The 21,728-nt window shown below is 30.0% G+C and overlaps 1 protein-coding gene across 3 annotated transcripts in view; it reads right to left on the bottom strand.

The window, feature by feature from the left end:
- Positions 1–20,513, bottom strand: part of LOC132939104 (neurotrimin-like) — a 106,645-nt gene extending 86,132 nt beyond the window's left edge. For all 3 annotated transcript variants that reach the window (XM_061006124.1, XM_061006125.1, XM_061006126.1), the window contains exon 1: positions 20,180–20,513. In XM_061006124.1, the coding sequence (XP_060862107.1) occupies positions 20,180–20,285 (106 nt within the window). In that variant the 5' untranslated portion in view covers positions 20,286–20,513. The remainder of the gene's footprint in view (positions 1–20,179) is intronic.
- Positions 20,514–21,728: the final 1,215 nt, after the last annotated feature.

The following is a 21,728-nucleotide window of genomic DNA, read 5'->3' as shown; positions in this document are numbered from 1 at the left end:
TTAATTTAATATAATATTATATGATATTATTCATAAGAGTGCGTAGGTAGGTAATACTAATAAAAGAAACAAAGAATGATATAATATTATTTATGTTCAGAAATTCGATTGCGTGTTGTTGTTTTTATTAGAATTTCGAAATTCCGATTACTAAACAAATTTTTCAAAACAGTAATGTCAAAAATGCTTACGATATTTTTACTTCTAATATATACCTAAATAAATTCGTGAGATTTATTTTATCAAAACGACGGCGTGTACAACATTATTAATTACTACAATCGCATACCTATGTATATTATGATACTTATATAAATCTGTTAGTTTTAAAATGTTGTATAAATACCCCGTTGACATTATTTAAGACAGTTATTTTGACGTTCATATTTTGGAATAGTTGGAAATATACATTTCACAAAAATTCATTATTAAAAAAGGGTATTACGTTTAAGAATTGCCCTCTCCGGCTATACATTCAAACTTTAGTACCATCATAAGAATCAAATTGAAATTGTTCGAATTCTATAACAAAAAATAATAAAACGACTTTTATACAACAAACTCATAATTATTATTCATTTTCTATTTAATTTAAATCTCAGATACGAGTAAAGCCAATCATTGATGGATGAACTTATACTAATTACTAACCATGTATACCATATACATATTTTACAATATAATATTATGAATAACAGTATAATATGTAGGAGGTACGACGTAGCTGGTGTATTTACATTATACGCCTACTTTGTGTTTAATTTATTTTCATGAACTCGTATTTCTAAGTACCTACATAATGAGTACTCTAAAAAGATAATGTAACCATATTGCCCTAATATAATATATACATAATATATATATATATAAATTTAATTTTTAACATGGATATATAATTTTAAAGTTCCAAGAGTTTAGCTATTGAACATTCTTGTGTTTCTGCAAATATAACAGAATTACTCTATAATTTATAGTCTTAAACTGCAATATGAACCGAATATTTGAATTGATTTAAACATTCCTAGAGACATGACAATTTTACAAAACATATTATTATTTTAATTATTATAGTAATATGGAATACGGTATTGAAGTATTGAATACTTTTGTACAGCATTTTGAATGTCGAATAATTAAAATCAGATATATTTATTATTTTGGCAACAAACAAATTGTGTTCGATTTATTCTCCGATACTGTTTTTATTTCTCTTTCATATGCAACACACCTTGAATCTGTTTTCTGTATATATATGTATATTGTGGTTGGGTAACAGCTTGTTTAATTTTTGGGTTTTCCGCATTGAATAAAAGAAAAATACAACAAGAAAAATTTAAAATATATACATCAATTCTCATTTATACTAATGAATATTTTGAATTTTGACAACAATACGTTTCCAAACTGCATTAATTTATTACTATATACATAATATATATGCTATGAATGTATTAAATTTGCACGAATATTAAGCACATACGCAACGCGTTTTAAAGAGTTTATATGTGTATCTCATAAAAAAAATTGTAATATTGTACTGCTGCAGTTTGCGGTATTACAATAAGTAATTTTAATTAACAATGTATAGCCGTCGTAATAATTTGATAATCCGAATCTGATTAGAACGTATATTTTCAACATAAACGACCGAGCGACGATTGTGACTTTTAAGGGATAATAATCACGCAACCGCGACCAGTAGCAATTCGATTTATCGTCAGCCATTTGACGGTGATGTAGTTGAACTGCAACGAAACCCACGTCGAACGTCTACTGAACGTCCTGTCTATACCACTCGAAAACTAAGAAAAGGACTTAACACAATAATCATCAGTGATGATTCATCACAATGTTATTGGGTATTACAATTATAATTAATATATGTTTTATTCATATTTTACACATTTTGTTAAATATAATACCGATTAATTACAATTTCAATATTTTCAACCGCTACCGACGAGTGCGGCGTGCACGTGACACGACCGCGCCGGTAGCCTTACGCGTTTGGCCGCGAGAATATAATTATTTCCAAGGGCGAAGTCGAAAAAAATTCTGCACCGACAAACGCGGCGCACCCTCCACGGGTGGGTGATGAGAGGTGGGTCGACCACTGTGTGCGGTGAGATCGTGGTTGAGTTCCACGTAGGTACGCGTACGCGTATGTGTGTGTGTGTGTGTGTGTGTGCGTGTGTATTTATTATTATACTAATTATTTTTTTTTTTTTTTTACGACCGTCGAAACCGCCGCGGCATTTGCAAACGGAATAGGGAGAGGGACGAAAATAATAAAGTGCATTCGTCGTTGCCCCGCAAAGTTAAAGTAGAAGTAAGTTTAATATAAGCTATAATGTATATGTACTATAACATAATTATATTATGAACTTGTATAAAATACAAAAGCTGAGGGATAAAAACTACGTAAAGGTATATACACGCCGCGATCGGTTTCTCGGTGGCGGCTGCTGCAGAGCAATATAATATCGCAGTCTAATTTCAATATCACGACAAGCCCGCTCTATATAATATTATAATATAATAAGCGCATACATTGTGTGTCTATTTAAACGCGTACGCTGTATACACGTCACAACACACACACACATCGGCTGTACTCTGTATATCATATTATTATACACACTGCGCTCTTGCATAGCAGTCCGGAAGTTTGCACACCCCGAAGCGCATATAAATTCGGTTGTTGACACGCCGACGAGGATGCGAAATCCACTAACATGCATCCCCCCCCCCCCCCCCAGCAAACAGTGAGGTAGATTTCCCCGACACCGGCACATAATATAACAATAATCACAATAATATATTATTATAATAATATACAAACATTCGCCGTGGCGGCAACGGTGCATTAATGTGGTAATGGTGTCATCGACGTAAGTTAAGCTGGTCGAATACGGTCGAACACAATATATTTTATACACGCAATCATCGAACCACTATCGAGGTCTCCGTCGACCCTTTACCGTATAATAATAATATATTATTCGCGCGCGCGTTTTATAATAATATATAGTTTTAAGTCCTCGCACCGCACCGTTGCAGCGGATGCGACACGTCGCGTTACCGCAAAAAGAGGAAGGCGATTTCAATTATGCAAATTAAAGTGAGGGAGGGACTTTGCACGGTGGATGCGATTTTTGTGTGTGTGTGTGTGTTATGTACGCACGTGGCGATGACGACACTGCACCAGGGCCGTGGCTCGCCCCATCTTTCCGACCCTCGCCGTTTCACCTCTCTTTGTCCAACAACCCTCTCATTGTGTCGCTTTCTATATTACGAATGTCTTTCTATACCCCTCGAGCGATTTCTTTTGCTGGTGCAAGGGAGGCACGAAATTTGACGGTGCATCACGGTGCGGGACGAACGACTGGCAGTGACATCCTCCGGTGTATACGAACGCTCGACAAAAGCGCGTATATAATGATATCATTAATATTATGTTTATAAAGGTAATATCAAATCGTACGAAAAGTTTAAAAAATACGATATTACTATAGTCTGCACTGTGTAGAGATGAATAAGGTTTCCAAGGAACGCGGCACGTGGTACATCATAACACTTTGATACTTGCAACTATATATAATACCAATGGTCTACATACAGATGTAAATTAGCACAATATGTATGCAAGCGTAATTAAATAAAAAATATAAATATTTGTAATTAGCTAGTTTAGTTTACATGAGAAATTCCTATACGGTTATTATATAAACTATTAATAATGATACAGCTCAAACAATCAAAGTATTTTATTATAACTTCTAACTTTAGAAATGTTCAATATATTGCGTAGCACCTTAATTTAAAGTTTTTTTTTGTTTGTTTTTACCCAAGATGATTTGTTTTCTAATAGTTTTTAGATACTTAATAAAAATAAACACAAATTATTTAATTAATTATTACGACAATTACATCAACCAAAACTAATTAAGTATAGGTAGCTCAAAAGCAGCCAAAGAATTCAATCAATTATATAGTTTAGAATATAGCATTATAGCCTATACAGTATACAATTTAGATAATATATAAATAGTAGTCCACTTCTAAAATAAATTTGTTCAAATAACATGTAAGAACCAGTGTCGCATTAATCATTCCTTCCCATACACATTGCGAAAAAAAATAAACATAAACAGTAGTTTCCTTATAAAATTTAAAGGCGCGACCGTTTTCTACTTAGACGGCCAGCAACGCTAATTTCCACGGTATCTCGTTAATCACAGGACCGGGTAAATCCTGCTTAAATCTCAGGCTGAAAATACACAGAGGGGATGAATACAAGGATAGTTTTACCCCCTCTACGTGGGGTAATTGTGCAATGACAAGGGAGACAAAAAAAAAGAGTCTGAACAGGAAGAGGAGAGGATGTCATTTGTTCGACAAAACATAAACGGCATACGACGAGCTTTCCCCGTGTTAGTCGTGTACCATAATTAATGGTGTCAACAACTCCTTGGAAAAAAAATAATAATAATACCAAGGAAAACGATGTGCAAAAAAAACTTAACAAGCGAAAATATCACCTTTGCACGTTTTTGAGTGGCTTTTAAAATGATTATATACTGTAAAATATTTTCAAACTCACTTTCGCATAATTATATCGTTATTCATCAGGAAATTAATGTAAATGCTGTAAGATTTATTTGTCATTGTCATTGTGATACAAATATAGTTTTGGAGTTATTCGCTAAAATATTATATATTATTACTCAATACTCACGTGCTATAAATTAATATTGTAATTTTATTGTACCTTCCAACTAAAAATGCAATTAATATGCTCACAAGTGTTGATTTTATTTTTTCGGAAGCTATTTAAATGTTAGTAGCATCACTGATTTAATGCAATATAAAATCAATAGTAGTTAGTATGTTTTATTCTGAGAAAAAAATGTTTTATAATAATTATGAATATTATATACGTCGAGTCTATTAATTATATTATCTAAGTTACCTGCAATCATGGTTTGTTAAACAAATTGTTTTGTCAAATCATTGTGCATACCACAATACAATTTAATTGTAAAATGTCACGGTTTCAATGCCATTCATATTTTATGGTTTGATAAATTATAATACTAAGTGCTATACAATTATTTATAACCCGGTAGGTAACAAAAGATAAAATACACAACCACACAATAAAATAAACCAAAGAGACAGCAATTTTTCGAACACAAAGCTATTTCTATTAACATTATCTTCTGTTAATTTATCACTATATACCTACGACACTACGCGTATTGATAGACAATGGAGGGGATACCTATGTGTATTAAGTATGTTTTGTTAATAATATCTTCCAATTATAATTTGACATGAAACACAGTAGTATTATGAATCCTTATACAAAATAATTACACATTTCCATCAATTCCAGTATATTGTACAGATGCATTATGTGTATTTAAGCGTCAATAAACAAAATTACATTATTATATTATTACCATTCATCTATATTTGCTTATTAGTTATGGCGTGTACACTTTACGTTATTCCTCATTTGTGCTTAAACCCATAGTCTTCAGCTCCCATACGCCACGAAAACTTCAAAAATTAATTGAAATTATAAATATGCAGAAAATATGCAGGTACCTACATATTATTATTATGTTTACAAATTATGAATTAAATATAAGATAATTAGGTCACGGCTATACATACAATATACGCTCTATATTATCAAAAAAAAAAAAACTGCTAGAACTTAAAAGAAAATAAATTTAAAGCCGTCTATATATAATATGGCTTATATGTGAAACATAATAATATTATAATCACTTTAATATAATCACACAGGTCCTATCTATTTTCGTGCTCAATTCAAAATTCTTCCAAAAATTTCCCCCAAACATTTTTTCCTTGTACTACTTTTACATTATATCATGATATACGGTTTAGTTTTCTCATTTATTTTATAAAGAAATATTATATTTCATAATCTTTTTTTCAAAGGTAAATTTATTGAAGCTGAATAAACCAATCCATGTATATATATTATAATATATTATATGAAAAACCCATACTCCAGCTTATACAGATAGTAAATAACTAAAAAACATTATTAAAAACAAAATCATTTTAAAAACTAAACGTCTTTGTTAATTTACGTTAGGAACTCAAAACGTATTAACACAATAACCCCCGAGTACTTGTATAGTTGTATCATAATTTATAAGTATTATAATATAATAAATATTTTACTATTTGTTCACACATGTATCACTTAAATGTCTTAAATACACTTAAATTAGTAGTGATTAAAATAAACTGAAGCTCGACTAAACGCCAAATCAGTCATTTATCGGCCATTCAAATTATGATTAAAAACTTGCACTTAAAATAGTTGTTGAATTTTGTTAAACGCATTGTAAAGGATAAAAAAAAATCATCTCGCCTATAAAATGTAACTAATTTGAACGATTTAACACCGCTATTATTCGCCAATGCGGAAGCTGCATAACGAGATAATATTATATATTGTATAATACGTCTTGCAAACTGTTACACGGTGAGCAGACGATGTTTATTGCGCGACGACTGTTATATATTCGCCATAATATACAGACACACATAGGTACAGTGTACTTTTTCCCTATCCGTGCGTGGAAAGGGTGTAATGTGCGGAATAAAACAGCACAGGTTTTGATTAAAAACCACAACGCCCTACCTCGTGCAGCGCCTAAAACGATAATATTATGTAGCATTAACGCCCCAGAGTAGTATAGAATGCAATGTTTTTGACGCATTCCACCGCAACGCCGGACTTCCGGACGGGTCTGAAATATATTATTATTATTATTATTATTATTATTATACACTCGCCTCGCTTTGGTGTTTCATATTTTTCCAAACGAACAACTTTCAACGAATGAATAAATAAAAAGGCCACAGCGTCGAGAAACGTTGAGAAGAACGAAATTATACGCCGGAAGTGTATGGAGAAAAAAATCCTTCAATAAACGTCCGTCGACCGGAAGTGAATGGAAGAAGCGGTACTTTTTGGCGGCAACGCGTGGCAGAGATCATCAATCTTTTGGGAGCGCGCCGTGCATGCCGATATGCAACAACCGCCGCCGCCGCCGCCGCGATGTGGCGGATAATCCCCAGGTTGGTTCGGCGGAGATAAGAAGCATTTGGACACGCTTTAATCATACTGATGAGAATTATTATTATAATGGTAGGTATATATGTCATTATTCTTGCATTAAACTTTTTCCATTTACTCAAATCCGACACCGGGAACAATATTATATACCTACTTAATATACAACTTGTGGATGAAATCTGATATTTTTGCGCGAATATCGAAAGCCAGTTATAAAATAAAATAATAAACAATATTATGACCCTCACTGCAGTGTTGACGAATAACGTTTGTTTTATTATTTCACAATATTTGTAGATATATGAAATATATCTAAAATCATGTACGGCATGTAAATCTGTCATAATATATTACACATAGTCAATATTTATATTATGTCAATTAAAAAATATTTTTAAACACATTTTTCTCGCTTTTTTTTAAACATAAATAGCTTATAATAATATGCAATAAATATTGTTGTACCATGCATAATATATAAACATAAACATTATTAATATTATATATTGTCAAGGTTAAAATTTAAATAGAGGGAAAAAATATATTAAAACTATTAACTAGGTTCAGTAAACGTATCTAAACATGGAGGTATGTAATGTACTAATGTGTAACAAAATTTAGAGTAAGTTTTAGCAGATGTATCAAAATAGAAAAATAGGTAAGTGATAATATAAAATAAGTGATAGTAGCAGAGAAATGCGGGTCCTTCAGCGGAGATAAACAGTAATAAAGTGTTATATTTTAATCATTGTGTGTGTTTAATAGTGTGCAATTGGAAGCGATCGGCGTACACGACAATATTTACACATTTATTTAATATTTTTACAACATGCATGTAAACATTCGTAGTACATCGTTCAAACAAATCAAACTACAAAATCAACAACTTTATATTTATTTGAAAAATTCATATAGAAAATGATTTACAGTTTGCTGAAATTCAAGAACAATTAATGATATAATAGTATAAAAATAAAATAAGTTAAAAAGAAATATTATATAGTATAGATCGATATTCACGCAACATTTTAAGCCATGATGTACCTACATAATAAAGATTAAAAAAAGTCTTGTTCAAATGGATCATTGTTGTGGATATTTTAATCGTTATTATAGATTACCGTAATTATCATAATTATTATTATTTTTAGTTTCAATGTAAAAAAAAATTAGGTACCGAAAAAGTTTTTCAACTCTTTGGGTTGGTTTCGATTCTTCAAAACGATTTATCCGCAACTTCCAATACAACTATTATTAAGCCCCATTAAAAAATAACTTCTCGCAAAAAGGGTAAAATGGCACTTTATTATATTAACGTCGAGTAGAAAAACCAATCATTTCTTTCTGGATGGATACAAAGTGATCGTGTCGCGTTTCCGTGGTGTTTTCGTTACTTTTCTTTTATATTATATCGGTGCGCCCAGAAAAATTGCCACCACACGGCGTGCATTGAAATTCACGGGGCACTCCGGCCGACAGGGTCGGTAATACAGTTAGGGAAAACAGTTGACCCGGCGTCATGCGTCGCGCCAATACATCACACACACACACACACACACACACCCACACACCCCACACACCCTCCCCGCACCCACATCGTGTCGCATTGCCAGACGTCCGGGTGTGTCGTGTGTGTGTGTGTGTGTGTGTGTGTGTGTGTGTGTGTGCTTATTTATTTTCGTCGCTGTCTCCTAACTCTCGGAGTGAACGGAAATTGTGGCCGGCTACCGCGGTACCTCAAAACGACGCACACGACTCTATACGCTATCCCACCCTGCAAACACACACAAATATATCCCGTCGGTCGAAATTTACGACCGTTTTTAGAGGTCAAACATCGTTATTTTATTATATATACATCGTAACCGCGCACGTTATTATTGAGAGAGTCAAATAATATTATGCATATCAATCGTGCCCCGCAGTACGCGTTCCCGCATTATGTACCTACCTACCTATACGCCGGGAGAGGGATATTATATATAATATTATAATGTAGAATGTGTGCCCGCGCTCGAGTCGTCCCAAACGTACGATTCATCAAAGCGAAAAACGCAATCCCGGACAACTCGCACACGTCCCCGCACACGCACCCACACACACACACCCGCACACCCTCCGGGAGTATAACAGTAATAATAATATGATGTATCTGTTGCCCGTGAACCCGTTGCCCGACCCCCGCCGCCGCGAGCCACCTTTGAGCAGCGCTATATGCGCGACCCGTTCGCTCACTCTCCTCAGCTTTATTTCCGGTCCGCTCGTATAGGTATATACGGATACGCGTAATGCACCCTAATGAGAACGACCTTTGCCGTCACGGTGGATGGCACCAGGATGTGGTTTTGCGCGTTTAAACGTCGATATACGTCGAGAGTAGTGCACCCGACGGACACGAAGAAGGATATTATATTTATTTTTTTTTGTTTCGACGTTTGGGGGAATTGATCGTTTTCGGACAGCGCCGTGTACGGTACCTATACAGTCGAACGTTACGTTACTGATAACTTGATATGTTATTACAGCATGACATTTTTTTTTAGTTTGGACTCGCAGAGACGAATTGAGCTGCAGCAGTTATAATACAACAGTTGTATTAAACATCGAAAGAGTTAATTATGTAGTGTCAATGCGGTATTCAGACGTGGACATAATATTATAAACTATAGTGCGACCCGTACTAAATTACTTATGAAAATTCGAATACCTACTTTTAATGATAATATGAGTGAATGACCATTGTTCTTTTATAAGAACTTAACTCAATGTTTAAATCACCAGGTATTATATTTTAGAAAGTATGTGTAACACATACTTAAATATCGTATAATAATAATACATTTACCTATTCATCTATAATAATAACTCATTGAAGAGTATAATAAAAAATCATCAACAAATATTTTAATCTCTGGACAAAACAAAAAACCCTTTTTCTGGTAGTAGTCTCACAAACATTTAGTTTATACATTATTCGTTGTTATTACTTACTTATTATAATACAATTGTATAATTATTTCCATTTTATACCAAATAAAAGTTAGACAAAATAAAATATAACAGATAATCAACAGTTAAATCACATTTATTAAGTAAAACAATTTTTTTAAATTAATACTTTAAAAGGTTGTACATGTACTTAATAACAGCCAGCTAAAATAGTTTAAATAAATAATGAATTAATAATATTATAGGTGCAACTAGCATAGTTATGACTATTTTTTAATAGGTAGTTAAACTTATATAATCAGTACATTCATATAATATTATATTGGTAAATCAATGAATAAAACATGAATTTAAATTTAAAAATATTACCTATGTCTATAGGTACTGAAATATTATATTATCTTAAACCATTATTAGAACTACTTTCATGACTTTTCAACCTTCAATGGGGCAATATAGTTATTAAACCAATATAACTAAATATGTAGGTACTACAATTCTATAGAAATGTGAAATCACCGTGATATTGCGTAGTAAATATAAGTCACTATATTTCCTTATTATGTAATTTTTCTTTAGGGATAAATTTAATGGATAAAAAATAAAATATAAAAAAAATTATTTTTGTGATTGTGGTATTTAAATCTGAAAACAATTTGATTTTAAACTAATTTCTTGATAATGTACTTCATATACATATTTTTGATACCACAAAAAAAATATTAAGTCCATGTGGGTATATTTTTGGAACTATTTAAATTATTTTGATAACGTTACGTGTTCTAACTCGTGGAATGCTCACATTTAATGTTTTTTTCTTTTATATCTTAATTTTATCTTCATCCGGCTACACTCTTCACATTCTCCAAAAAGCAAAAAATAAAAACGTTAAAACCCTCTATTATTTTCATTCTGTTGTTTGACCGTAAAACAATATTTAGCATTTGCAGTGGGATGTAAAATAAAGGGGAAAAACAACGTTTGAAAAAATATTACATTATGAAAATTCAAATTTGAAAAATACATTGTTTACTTACTAAGCTGAAACTTGGAAAAAATAAGAAGTTTAAAAATGTATATATTATGTTTCATATTTTTCCAAACACTTTATACCTACCGTACGCGCTTAATCTTTCGGCACTTGCATTCTCTTTGTAAAGTAAATACATCGAAAATGTACCCTTCCGCCAGAATAACATATTTGTCTGAATTATTTTTTTCAATATTTACTTTATGACGCGATCTCAACAAATGGCAACTGAATATTGCATACGAGTTAAAAAATACATTTCGTTCAAATGCCTTGAAGTAAAACACTAGCACAACTCAACAGTAATAATGGATCAGGAATTGCCAACCACCTGTTACGTAGATTTAAACTATATAGGTATACGAACGGCACATAAAGTACAAGAATAGTTTTGATGTTTAACGGGCACGCGATGTCTTGATTGATAAATAATGAGTACCTAGGTATTTAACATTTTTTCTCTGAGAAATAAATTAAAAAAATCACGACATTTAATAATATCTTAATTAATGCTGAAAAATCATATAAATGCTTAATAAATATATACTTAACTTAAAACGTTCAACAGCGCCAAATTATATGGTTAAGTTATATAGGTATAGAAAAAAATATCCGTGGCTGGATTCAGGTTTTAATTTATAAAACTAAACCGAAATACAAATATTTCTGCTACTAAAAATGGCAATGTATAAATTTGGAGTTACCGCGAATAATTGATACGTAAAGTAATAACATAATATAAAATTTAAAAAAAAACAAATATTTATACAATTATACACTTGCCAGTATTCCTTCAAAATATAAAAAAGAGCTTCATAAAAACGTTATCCGTGCCCTGCAGTAACTGAATGCAAATAAAATTATTTAATTACATTATCTAAATATATGTACTTATTTAGATTTATTATTAGATTTGACTTTAAAATATGTGCTAAATTTACATATTTAAATTAAGAGTAAAAATTGTTTGAAAAATAATTTTAAAAACAAATATAACAATTTGATGGTTACAACTACATTAGTTGCCAGTGTATTTCAATGCTGTGCACAAAATAGAAATGTATATGTGTAAAAATTATCATATAAGTACCTACCGGAAAAAACAACGTTCAGAGTGAAAAAAATTGAAATCACCAAAACAAAAAAAAATCCCTGGAGACTAGGTTTGAAAGAGCTTTTTGATCCCCCCCCCCCCCCCCCTTTGCTGAATATTACAATTTTTGATTAATAGTATTGGCTCGTAGGATGAACGAATGTGCCTTTGTAATGTAAATTTCGTCTGGCCAAAAGCAGAATATCTACTAACGCCTATTCGAACCCCTGGGGAAGGATGGCTAAGTTCATATTGTTACTAGCCACCACAGTTAAACTCGTTAACAATGAAATGCCTGACGAACCGATAATTCGCACTAAAATTAGTTAGTCCGAAACCGGAAATATTAACCTAAACTAGAGGAATGGAGAAAATTATCGAACGCAGTAAATAATTTATTGCTGACTTTCAATTATTGGCTTAAATTTGAAAATATTAGAATATTAAAATAAACACATTATACTTGTATATACTATATATTAAAATCTGAGGACAAATCTAAATGTTTTGAAATCAATTCAAACATTCCGATTATCCAGTATTCATCATACTTATATCTTAAGTAGCTTTTAATTGATATACAAATTATAATATTGACCAATACGTATTTATTTATATCATAACAATTTAATATTTAATTTATGACTGAATTACAAATAATACCAAAGTAGATATGCCCTCATAATTTCGAAAATGTCTTGTCAGTGTCTTTTTGGTATATTATATTTTATAGCAACCACAAGGCCCCTTTTATAGTAAAAACTTATTTCATTCGAAGGACTTTAACTTTATGACTTGTGTACTCTAAAGGTTTAAAAAATATAAAAATATAAAAATAAATTTACTACACTTAACTTATATACTTACATCTATTTGTAATTTAAATATCAGATTTAATACTTATAACAAAAATAATTTATAGAAAAAAGTATATAAATAAATACACAAATCCCACATTTTCACACAATAATATGGCGCCAAGTGAACACGAGAAAGAAAAAGAAACAGTAATTTATTTTACTCAGACTTTTTGTTACTATATCAATTTTTTATTTTTTGTAATAAAAATTAAATAGTTACTTACGGTATTTTATTAGAAATATATTAAATAATAATAATAATAATAGCTTAATGTAATACATATTATATTATTATATACTATTAATTTATTAATAGTAATAAATACATATTACGTGTTTAATATAAAATGTTCCATGTATCCGGGTACAAGAAACAAAATATCAATTATATTATTTTAAAAAAATGTAATAATTAAAATACTTAGTTTTGAAAAATCTTGTTTGATTCAAAAAGCGAAAAAATATTTTGTGTATAATAAATTTAATTTCGGTCCAATATTTTTGAAAACCAAAATAAATATGAATTAAAAAACGTCTTTAAAATAATATGTTTAAAATAATGTAAATTCTGATTATTCTTTTGTTTAAACATTTCGTTTATTAGGCACCTAACCTAATAAACCTACCTATATATATTTTATACTTTTTAACAACAAAACCTACATTATTATATTATTTGGGCACCTATCATATTGAGTGGACAATTTTAAATTACCTACATAAATAGTTAAAATATATATTATAGTACATATCAATGATAAACATATTATAATTTACATTTACCATTGAATCATAATTATATTACTGAATATCGTACGTACACGGTACACGTATACACTATATGTATCTGCAGCCTAGCTACATAACGAGATTACATAATGTTGAGTCGATGTATCGATTATGTTAATAATAATATGTTAATCAACTTATGATTATGTTCATCTATTCTAAAATTAAAAAAAAAAAGTCAGTTTGAGTTTCGTTTTTCAAAAAATCATTCACCATACTTAATATTTATTATTTTTATAATTTCACGCACAATTATAATCATCGCATTACTTGTTAACCCTCTAATATTCCGTGTAACCGCATATCGTGCATGATAAAACAGGCGTATTTTAGTAAATTTCATAGTTAATCCTGCAGGAAACGGGTTGGCTGGGAAAGGCATTATATTACACGCCGTTGGCGTATTGCACTTAAAGCCGATTATCTCGTATGTATATATACCAAATAATCCGTCATTATTTCATACTTCATTAAACGGCATTATCACAAAAGCGAAATCATATTATTTGACAGATAAATAATTGGACCACAAGGGAATGTATGGATCGGACATGGGCCATCCAATGTTATTATCGAATTATTGTAAAGTGCCCGAGCAGGTAGGCAAAAGTTATATTTAAATGGCGTGCGACTTCAAATCTTAATATTACATTTTTTTTTCACCTTTTCCTTTCCATAACAGTCTAATGTTTTTTTTTTTTATAGTGAATAAAATTATATATACACGGCGGTTCGATTAGGCAATCTAGGTACATTTACGTCTTGAAATAATATTTGTTCAACAACTACGACGTCTTTCAACTAGGTATAACGTTATACCAAATATTTATAGTTAATAATAGTTTAAAAAAATTCACTAAATAATAAATCACGTTTTACTATTATAATGCATGCAATAGAAAATGTATCAAAAGAAAACTTTAAAAAAATCTGATGATCCTAAATTTTAAAAAATACAACAAAAGTCAGACATGTTTTCCTCTACATATTTGACACTCTTGAATTATATATAAGAGTCGGTAAAACAGTTCAATGATGAAGAGGTAAAAAAAAAATTTAAGTCCAGAGTAAAAAAAAAAATAAAAAATCAACCCCTCTAGAAAGAGCTCCGGAAAGCTAGTACCCACCACAAAAGTGGTCACGTTATTTATACACCGGGTGGCCAATGAATATTCATGCTATATATACTATTCAACCGACTAACGCTCGTGAATACCATCATCATCATAATATTATGTAATACTACGATGTATACAAATATTTTTATTCGTCAAATAAAACCGTACACAAACTCGACCAGAAGAGGTAAAACAATGTTTAACATGTGTTGCTTATCGTTAATCCTTAAAGGGATGTTTCGACATACCTAATCAGACTTAATTCCTTTTTTAAAATCCTACCAGTTTCCTTGCAGAGGGTGCAGTGTCCCAACTAGGAATTATATAGATTTCATATAGGTATTACATCACGCTCGTGTTATAGTAACCCTGGCACTGATTTATGTCACTTGTAACATTTTGTCGTTCAACCTTTTTCGAATGTATTTTACAAGTGTAATTATGTTGAAAACGTTAATATAATATTATATATTTATATTGTACGATTGTAGAAAAATATTGATGGTCTTCTAACTTAAAATATAATTCTGAATTTTCTATTAGATTTTTATAATTATGACAACTCCGCTTAGCAACAAATAATAGTATAATATATGTATTATTATTATAAATTGTAAAGAAGTTTTATTAAAAGTATTTTACAGGTAGATCTAACTACCACTACGTTGATCTGTACAGTATTATGTTAACTAAATAATTGAAATTTATATTCACAAATTGCATTTATTTAAAGCTAATAATATAAATTTAAATATTTAACACATTATTATTTTTTTTTTTTTTTTGTCAATAATAGTTTTATTTAAATTACCAGCAATGCTTTACAATATACGAATTAAATCTTAAAGTACGTATTATTTTATAAACTTGTGTGTTGAAAATCAACTAATATTCTATTTCTTTAACTAGGTGTGGATTTTGTTTAAAAAAATAACCATTTTAAGTCTATTTTTGAATATTAAGAGAGAGCATTTTTAAAGAAATTACATTAGATAGAAAATGTGTGGTTATAAATATTAGTTAAAAATCATTAACATTTTGTGGTGAAACTATAAAGCATGTGTCGACTAACCAGAATTCTAGGCGTATGATCAATACCTAGTTTATTTTAAATTTTTATTTGAATTTAAGTAAATCTAGTTGATATAGGCATTAATATTTACTAGATTATAAAATATATAAGTACCAGCCTATAATTGTAATCAATAATAAATAACAAATTTATGGTCATGGCAGCTATACCATTACAACAAATTCTGTCAATTTAGCGTCACCTAGAATTGGCCAATGCTTATGGCAAATGGTGTGGAAAATGTTATGGCATTCATGGTATCATATGACTTCAAAAACATGACTGCTATAAAATGGTGTGACTGTCAATGTGATAATAATAGTAATATTTTACTTAGATTATAGCTATTAAAATATAAGACCATCCTTTGGTATTATACATTTTGACAATCAATAAAGTGTATATTATTCTTGAAAAGGACGGATGAATTTATTACATCATTTTATATATTATCTCTTTAAAATATAAAGTATATAATATAATATATTATATATTATATAAATAGGAGATTTTTTAAAAGTATTTTTTGTCCTAACTTGTGTTAATAAAATAAGATTTGACACGACCATTTAAGTTAAAAATAAAGTGTATTCATACATTTTACACTTCTATACTATGTCCTTATCCTATATATACTATGATAATTGGATTCTTTTCCTTAAAAGTTAGATGAGTTTTTCAAATACAATCCAACCATAGAAATTGATAGTTACGCAGTAATAATATTAATAAACCTAATTTTAAATTTAAAAAAGAAAATATCATAAAAGAATGTTAACGCTTGTTAAATTGTATAATGTATAATGTTATATATAGGTACCTACAAAAATACAGACTAATATTTTAGAACTCAGGAAATTTAAAAAACAACTTTTAAAAACATGAAAATTAATTCTACATGATATATTATAGTATAATATATTATGTTGGAATACACAGGGATATCTTTTAATTTTTTCCGAGTTTTATCTTTGAGGTTTGCCTTTTATCAACTTGCCTCTCGATTAACATAATGTATTTCTTGCTTAAAGATTTAAATCATATTACTGCCGGTTTAAACTTAGTATTTGTGATTTAATTATCAATTATTAGGTTTATACAAGGTAGAATACAAGCGATCATTAATACAAAATTGAAAATTAAATGTTACTTTAATTAACACTAGACAATAGTAACAAAATAGATTTAAATGATCATAATAAATACATATAAATAATAACAATAAATGTAAATAATTGTCCATTTAAATCACGGCTAATAAATAATAAAATAATATATTGTAGGTATTTTGTTGTAAAATTTAAAGTAAGCTTAGAGGTACATAAAAACTCTCAAAAAGTATGGTGTTTAATTTTAAAAGATACCTATAACAAAATAATTACAACCCTTTTTTAGTATGTAGATTTCTGAAAGAAAAATGCGTAAATGGAAATTACTTAATGAATAAATGAATATACGCTGAATATTTAATAATATGAATAATAAATGAGAAAATAATGAATAGAACACTTGTTTTTAATTAGTTAAATTAGTTTAAAAAAATAAGTGCATTATTTTAGACATCGCATTATACTATTTTCTCATCTGACAATAATATATCGGTTGTCATATAGATAATACATTGTTCAGTTATTTTACATGTATAATTGTGTAATCGACTAAATTTAAATTACAGTAATATTTATATATTATACATATTATAGGCGTATACTTATAGACTATATAGTAATAATATCCTATATATTTAAACAGTTGTAATTCCTTAAAACTTGTTTAGTTTTAAAAGGATTAAATCATACGACTTTTCAGTTTAATAATTTACATTTTAATAAAATAAAATATTAATTCATTTTATAATTTAACTAGCATACATAACTATTTTTATTAATAGCTCACAATGGTCAAATTCTGAAGGGTTTCTTAATGAAAACAAAAAAAAAATTATAGGTACTTGTAAATTCTAATAATAATATGTACGTTGTATTTAAACTTTATACCCATTTAATTATTGTATAAATTAATAATTTATTTAATTTAATATTATATATAATTTTAATAGTTTATCATAAATATTGAACACTGCAATGCTAATTCGATACAACACTATTAACCATAATAATATTTTCTAGAATTATGATATTAGTCAAATTAAGTCACAGCGTTTTTCGTATAACTCCATATTGTATCAAAGTATATAAATGTTCTAGATATTATTAGATAGGTACTACCTATATTATTTAATTATTCGCATTTTCAAAATTTAATTTTAATTTTTTTTTTTTAAAAGTAGTTACCTCTATCCTAGTTTAGATTTGAAAATTTAATTTAATATACATATACTAATAAATTAAGAATGTTATTTTGAACGAAGAGTTTAAACATTCAAATTACTTCTGTAACAATTGCATTAGTTAAATTCATTAATTGATCGTCATCAACACAGTATACATATTATATTATATGGTATACCCTGATAATTATTGTCAATTACAATACAATATGCGTTCTTTGTCATACAAATTAGTTTTATTCGTGATGGATTGAAGGGAAAAGTTAAAGGTAGGTACCTCGTACCTCTAATCCCAATAGGTAGACTTTAAAAAAAAATATATATATGTATTGAATTTGTTGAACAACACAGCATATTATGGCAAAATAAAGTTAAACATTATATTACAATTCACAATAATAGACTAAATAAGTGTATATTTTATTACTGTAATACAATTTATTACAGTTATAAATTGTATTACTGTATAATTAGGTAGGATGTCAAAAAATATTAAATTATAATTTATATTCAATAATACATCATATTAATATATAATAAGTAGTGGTAGATATTATATTAATCTACATAAATATAAGTATATATTTTTTATCCTGGAATCGTAAATATTATATAGGTGTGATTATTTTATACCAACAATGTTATTATATTTTAATTTAACTATATAGATAGCCGCAGCGGCGTCCGCAGGGGGGGGGGCTAACAGGCTGAAGCCCCCCCCCCCCCATTGCCAGTATTATTATTACTTAAAATAAATAAATATTTATCAAGTCTCAACTGTAGTAAGCAAGACGTAAATTTCATATACGTCTTACCAGAATGAATTCATTTTTTCAGTAAAAGTATGAACTACTTGTATGAAAGACTTTATATTAAATTGTCTAGCCTTAGCTATATACACATTTAATATTTTATAAGTTTTAAACTACTGTGATTTTGACGAAATTTTAACTTTAAATGCTTATAAAAAAATAACCATGATGCCTATGTTAATATTTTAGCTATAATAAAAATTTACGTATTACATTTTTAAGCTTTTTGACCGGATAAATAATTTTTATTTGACAATTTTAGAAAAAATAAATTTTAATTAATCAAATAGGTACAATCCAAGTGAGGTTACCAAACAATTTTAATAAATTTTCATTTTTTTTTTCTCTAATTATTTTAAAAAGCACTGAGCATTTTCAATTTTGACCTCTAAAAGTACAATCTGCTTTCAAAAACATACATCGGGCATCGAAGTTTATGATCAGAGCATTTTTTCTAAAAGTTGAGAAGTTACAAACATTTTAAAATACCCTCAAATAAACGTAATAAATTATTAGTCTGGACAAAATAAGAATAAAATTGTAACTAATTTTCAAGCCCCCCTCCCTCCCCCCATTGAAAAATCCTGCGTACAACACTATATATAGATACTATTTCTTATTCATTGCAATTATAGTTCTTTTTGTTCCTGTGCCTGTTATAATATAAGTGCCTGTTCTAGCAATAATAATACATAGGTAGGACTATATTTATATAAATATGGGTGATATCGTTTGATACACCTACCTATAATCTATATATTGTATATGATATAGAATAAAGAGCAACTAGCATCTGTTATGGCTACGATAAAGGCTAATAATAAAGGCTCAAAAGTTTTTTTATCATATAAAGTTAAAGCGGTAGGTACCTATATAATATAAGTAAATAGGTACCTACTTAGGTATAGATATTATATAATATACATGTGTGGGGAGTTGTAAAAATAATATATTCCGTATTGGTTTTTCGGGGGTGTAAATATTATGACATTAGATATATTATTATTATAAAATCTGACGAGAACATCGCGGGCACTGACCTGGTGGCGAGGCCGACAGTGCCAACTCGCAGAGCAATCCGACCGTGACGAACGCTTTGCACCACATCGGCGGCGCGCGGCGTCCACGTGGCTTGCTACTATTCATCGTCTGTCATCACAGTCCGCGGGGCGCAAAAAAAAATGTTTTTTGATAACAGTGACTGCCTGTCGCAGGCGGGGTAAACAACGTGCGCGCGGCGTGAACTCGCGCGATAAAGTGACGATCGTCGTCGTCGTCGTCAGCGGTGGCGGCGGCGGGCGATCGGCCACGGGACGGCGTACTACGATACTATCGTCCTCAGTGTCCCCCCGGCGGCACGCGACTAACGGGCCCGCCGCGCGGCCGTGGCGGTCCGGAGGCGATACCCCTTCCGACTCCCCCCCGCCCGCACTGCCCCGGTAGAAACCGCCGCGGGCCGTGCGTGTCGCCCCACCGGCGGCTAAACCAATTACAGGCGACAAACGCGGTGCGCAAACGTCGCGTGGGCGTGGCTTACGTCTTGCGGCCGCGACGGATACCGGTGGACAACGAGCCGTGTGTGTGTGTTGGTGTGGGTGTGTGTATGTGTGTGACGTGTGTGTGTGTGTGTGTGTGTACGATTTCGCGGCGAAAAGACAAATTGACACGGTGGTCGACGGGTGAAAAAAAGATGCAAAAATCGAGATAAACAGACATGAAAAAAAAAAAAAAGAAGAATTTAAACGCCACTGGTTTCAAGCCCTTGTGCCATATCACATAGTCTTCGCCGACATTTTGTAACCGGATCTCGTTTTTTGAACGCTCATTAATGTGTTTATTTATTATTATTATTATTATAAATTATAATAATAATAGTAATTTTTTCATTCTTTACCACGTCACGATGCCTGACGAAAAAAATATGCTGTCAACCTCCGTGAGCTTGTTTGGTGTAAAAGAAAAAAAGAAAGAAAGACAACTTAATCAGAGTCTTATCAAGATGCATTCATTTTAAATGTCGTTAAAATTAAAAACACGTAACAAATAATATTATACGTACCTATGTATGTTTTCCTAGACATATTATATTGTCAATAAATCAGATCAAATTAATAAATTGAACTATAATTGAATTTACACGTGTAGGTAGGTAACAGGTACTATATGAAATTAAAAAATCATTTAAATATGCATATTTATAAAACAAAAATTATATGATAATCATATAGGTATTAGGTAGTATACCATAATAATATTAATCATAATAATTTATTAATATAACGAAAATTAAAAATTTTGCCCATTAGTAATTAACTTTACTCTGATATTGAAAGAATGGACTATGAAGAAAGTTATAGGAATAATATTATTATATAGGGCGTCTATATAATATGAGATTTCAGAAAACAAATAATATTAACTAATATAATGCTACAGTTTGAAATTTGTAACATAGAACTAACAAAAATATATTATTAGGCAGGTACTAAACTATAGTAATTTTTGGAACTGTACTTACCTTATTGAGCATACCATAATTCCTTGTTTATATTATTATAAGGTATAGCTGGTACTTTTTTCTTTTAGTTG

This window comes from Metopolophium dirhodum, chromosome 2, assembly GCF_019925205.1.
Source record: "Metopolophium dirhodum isolate CAU chromosome 2, ASM1992520v1, whole genome shotgun sequence".
NCBI lineage: Eukaryota > Metazoa > Arthropoda > Insecta > Hemiptera > Aphididae > Metopolophium > Metopolophium dirhodum.
This window is presented reverse-complemented; position numbering and strand designations above follow the sequence as displayed.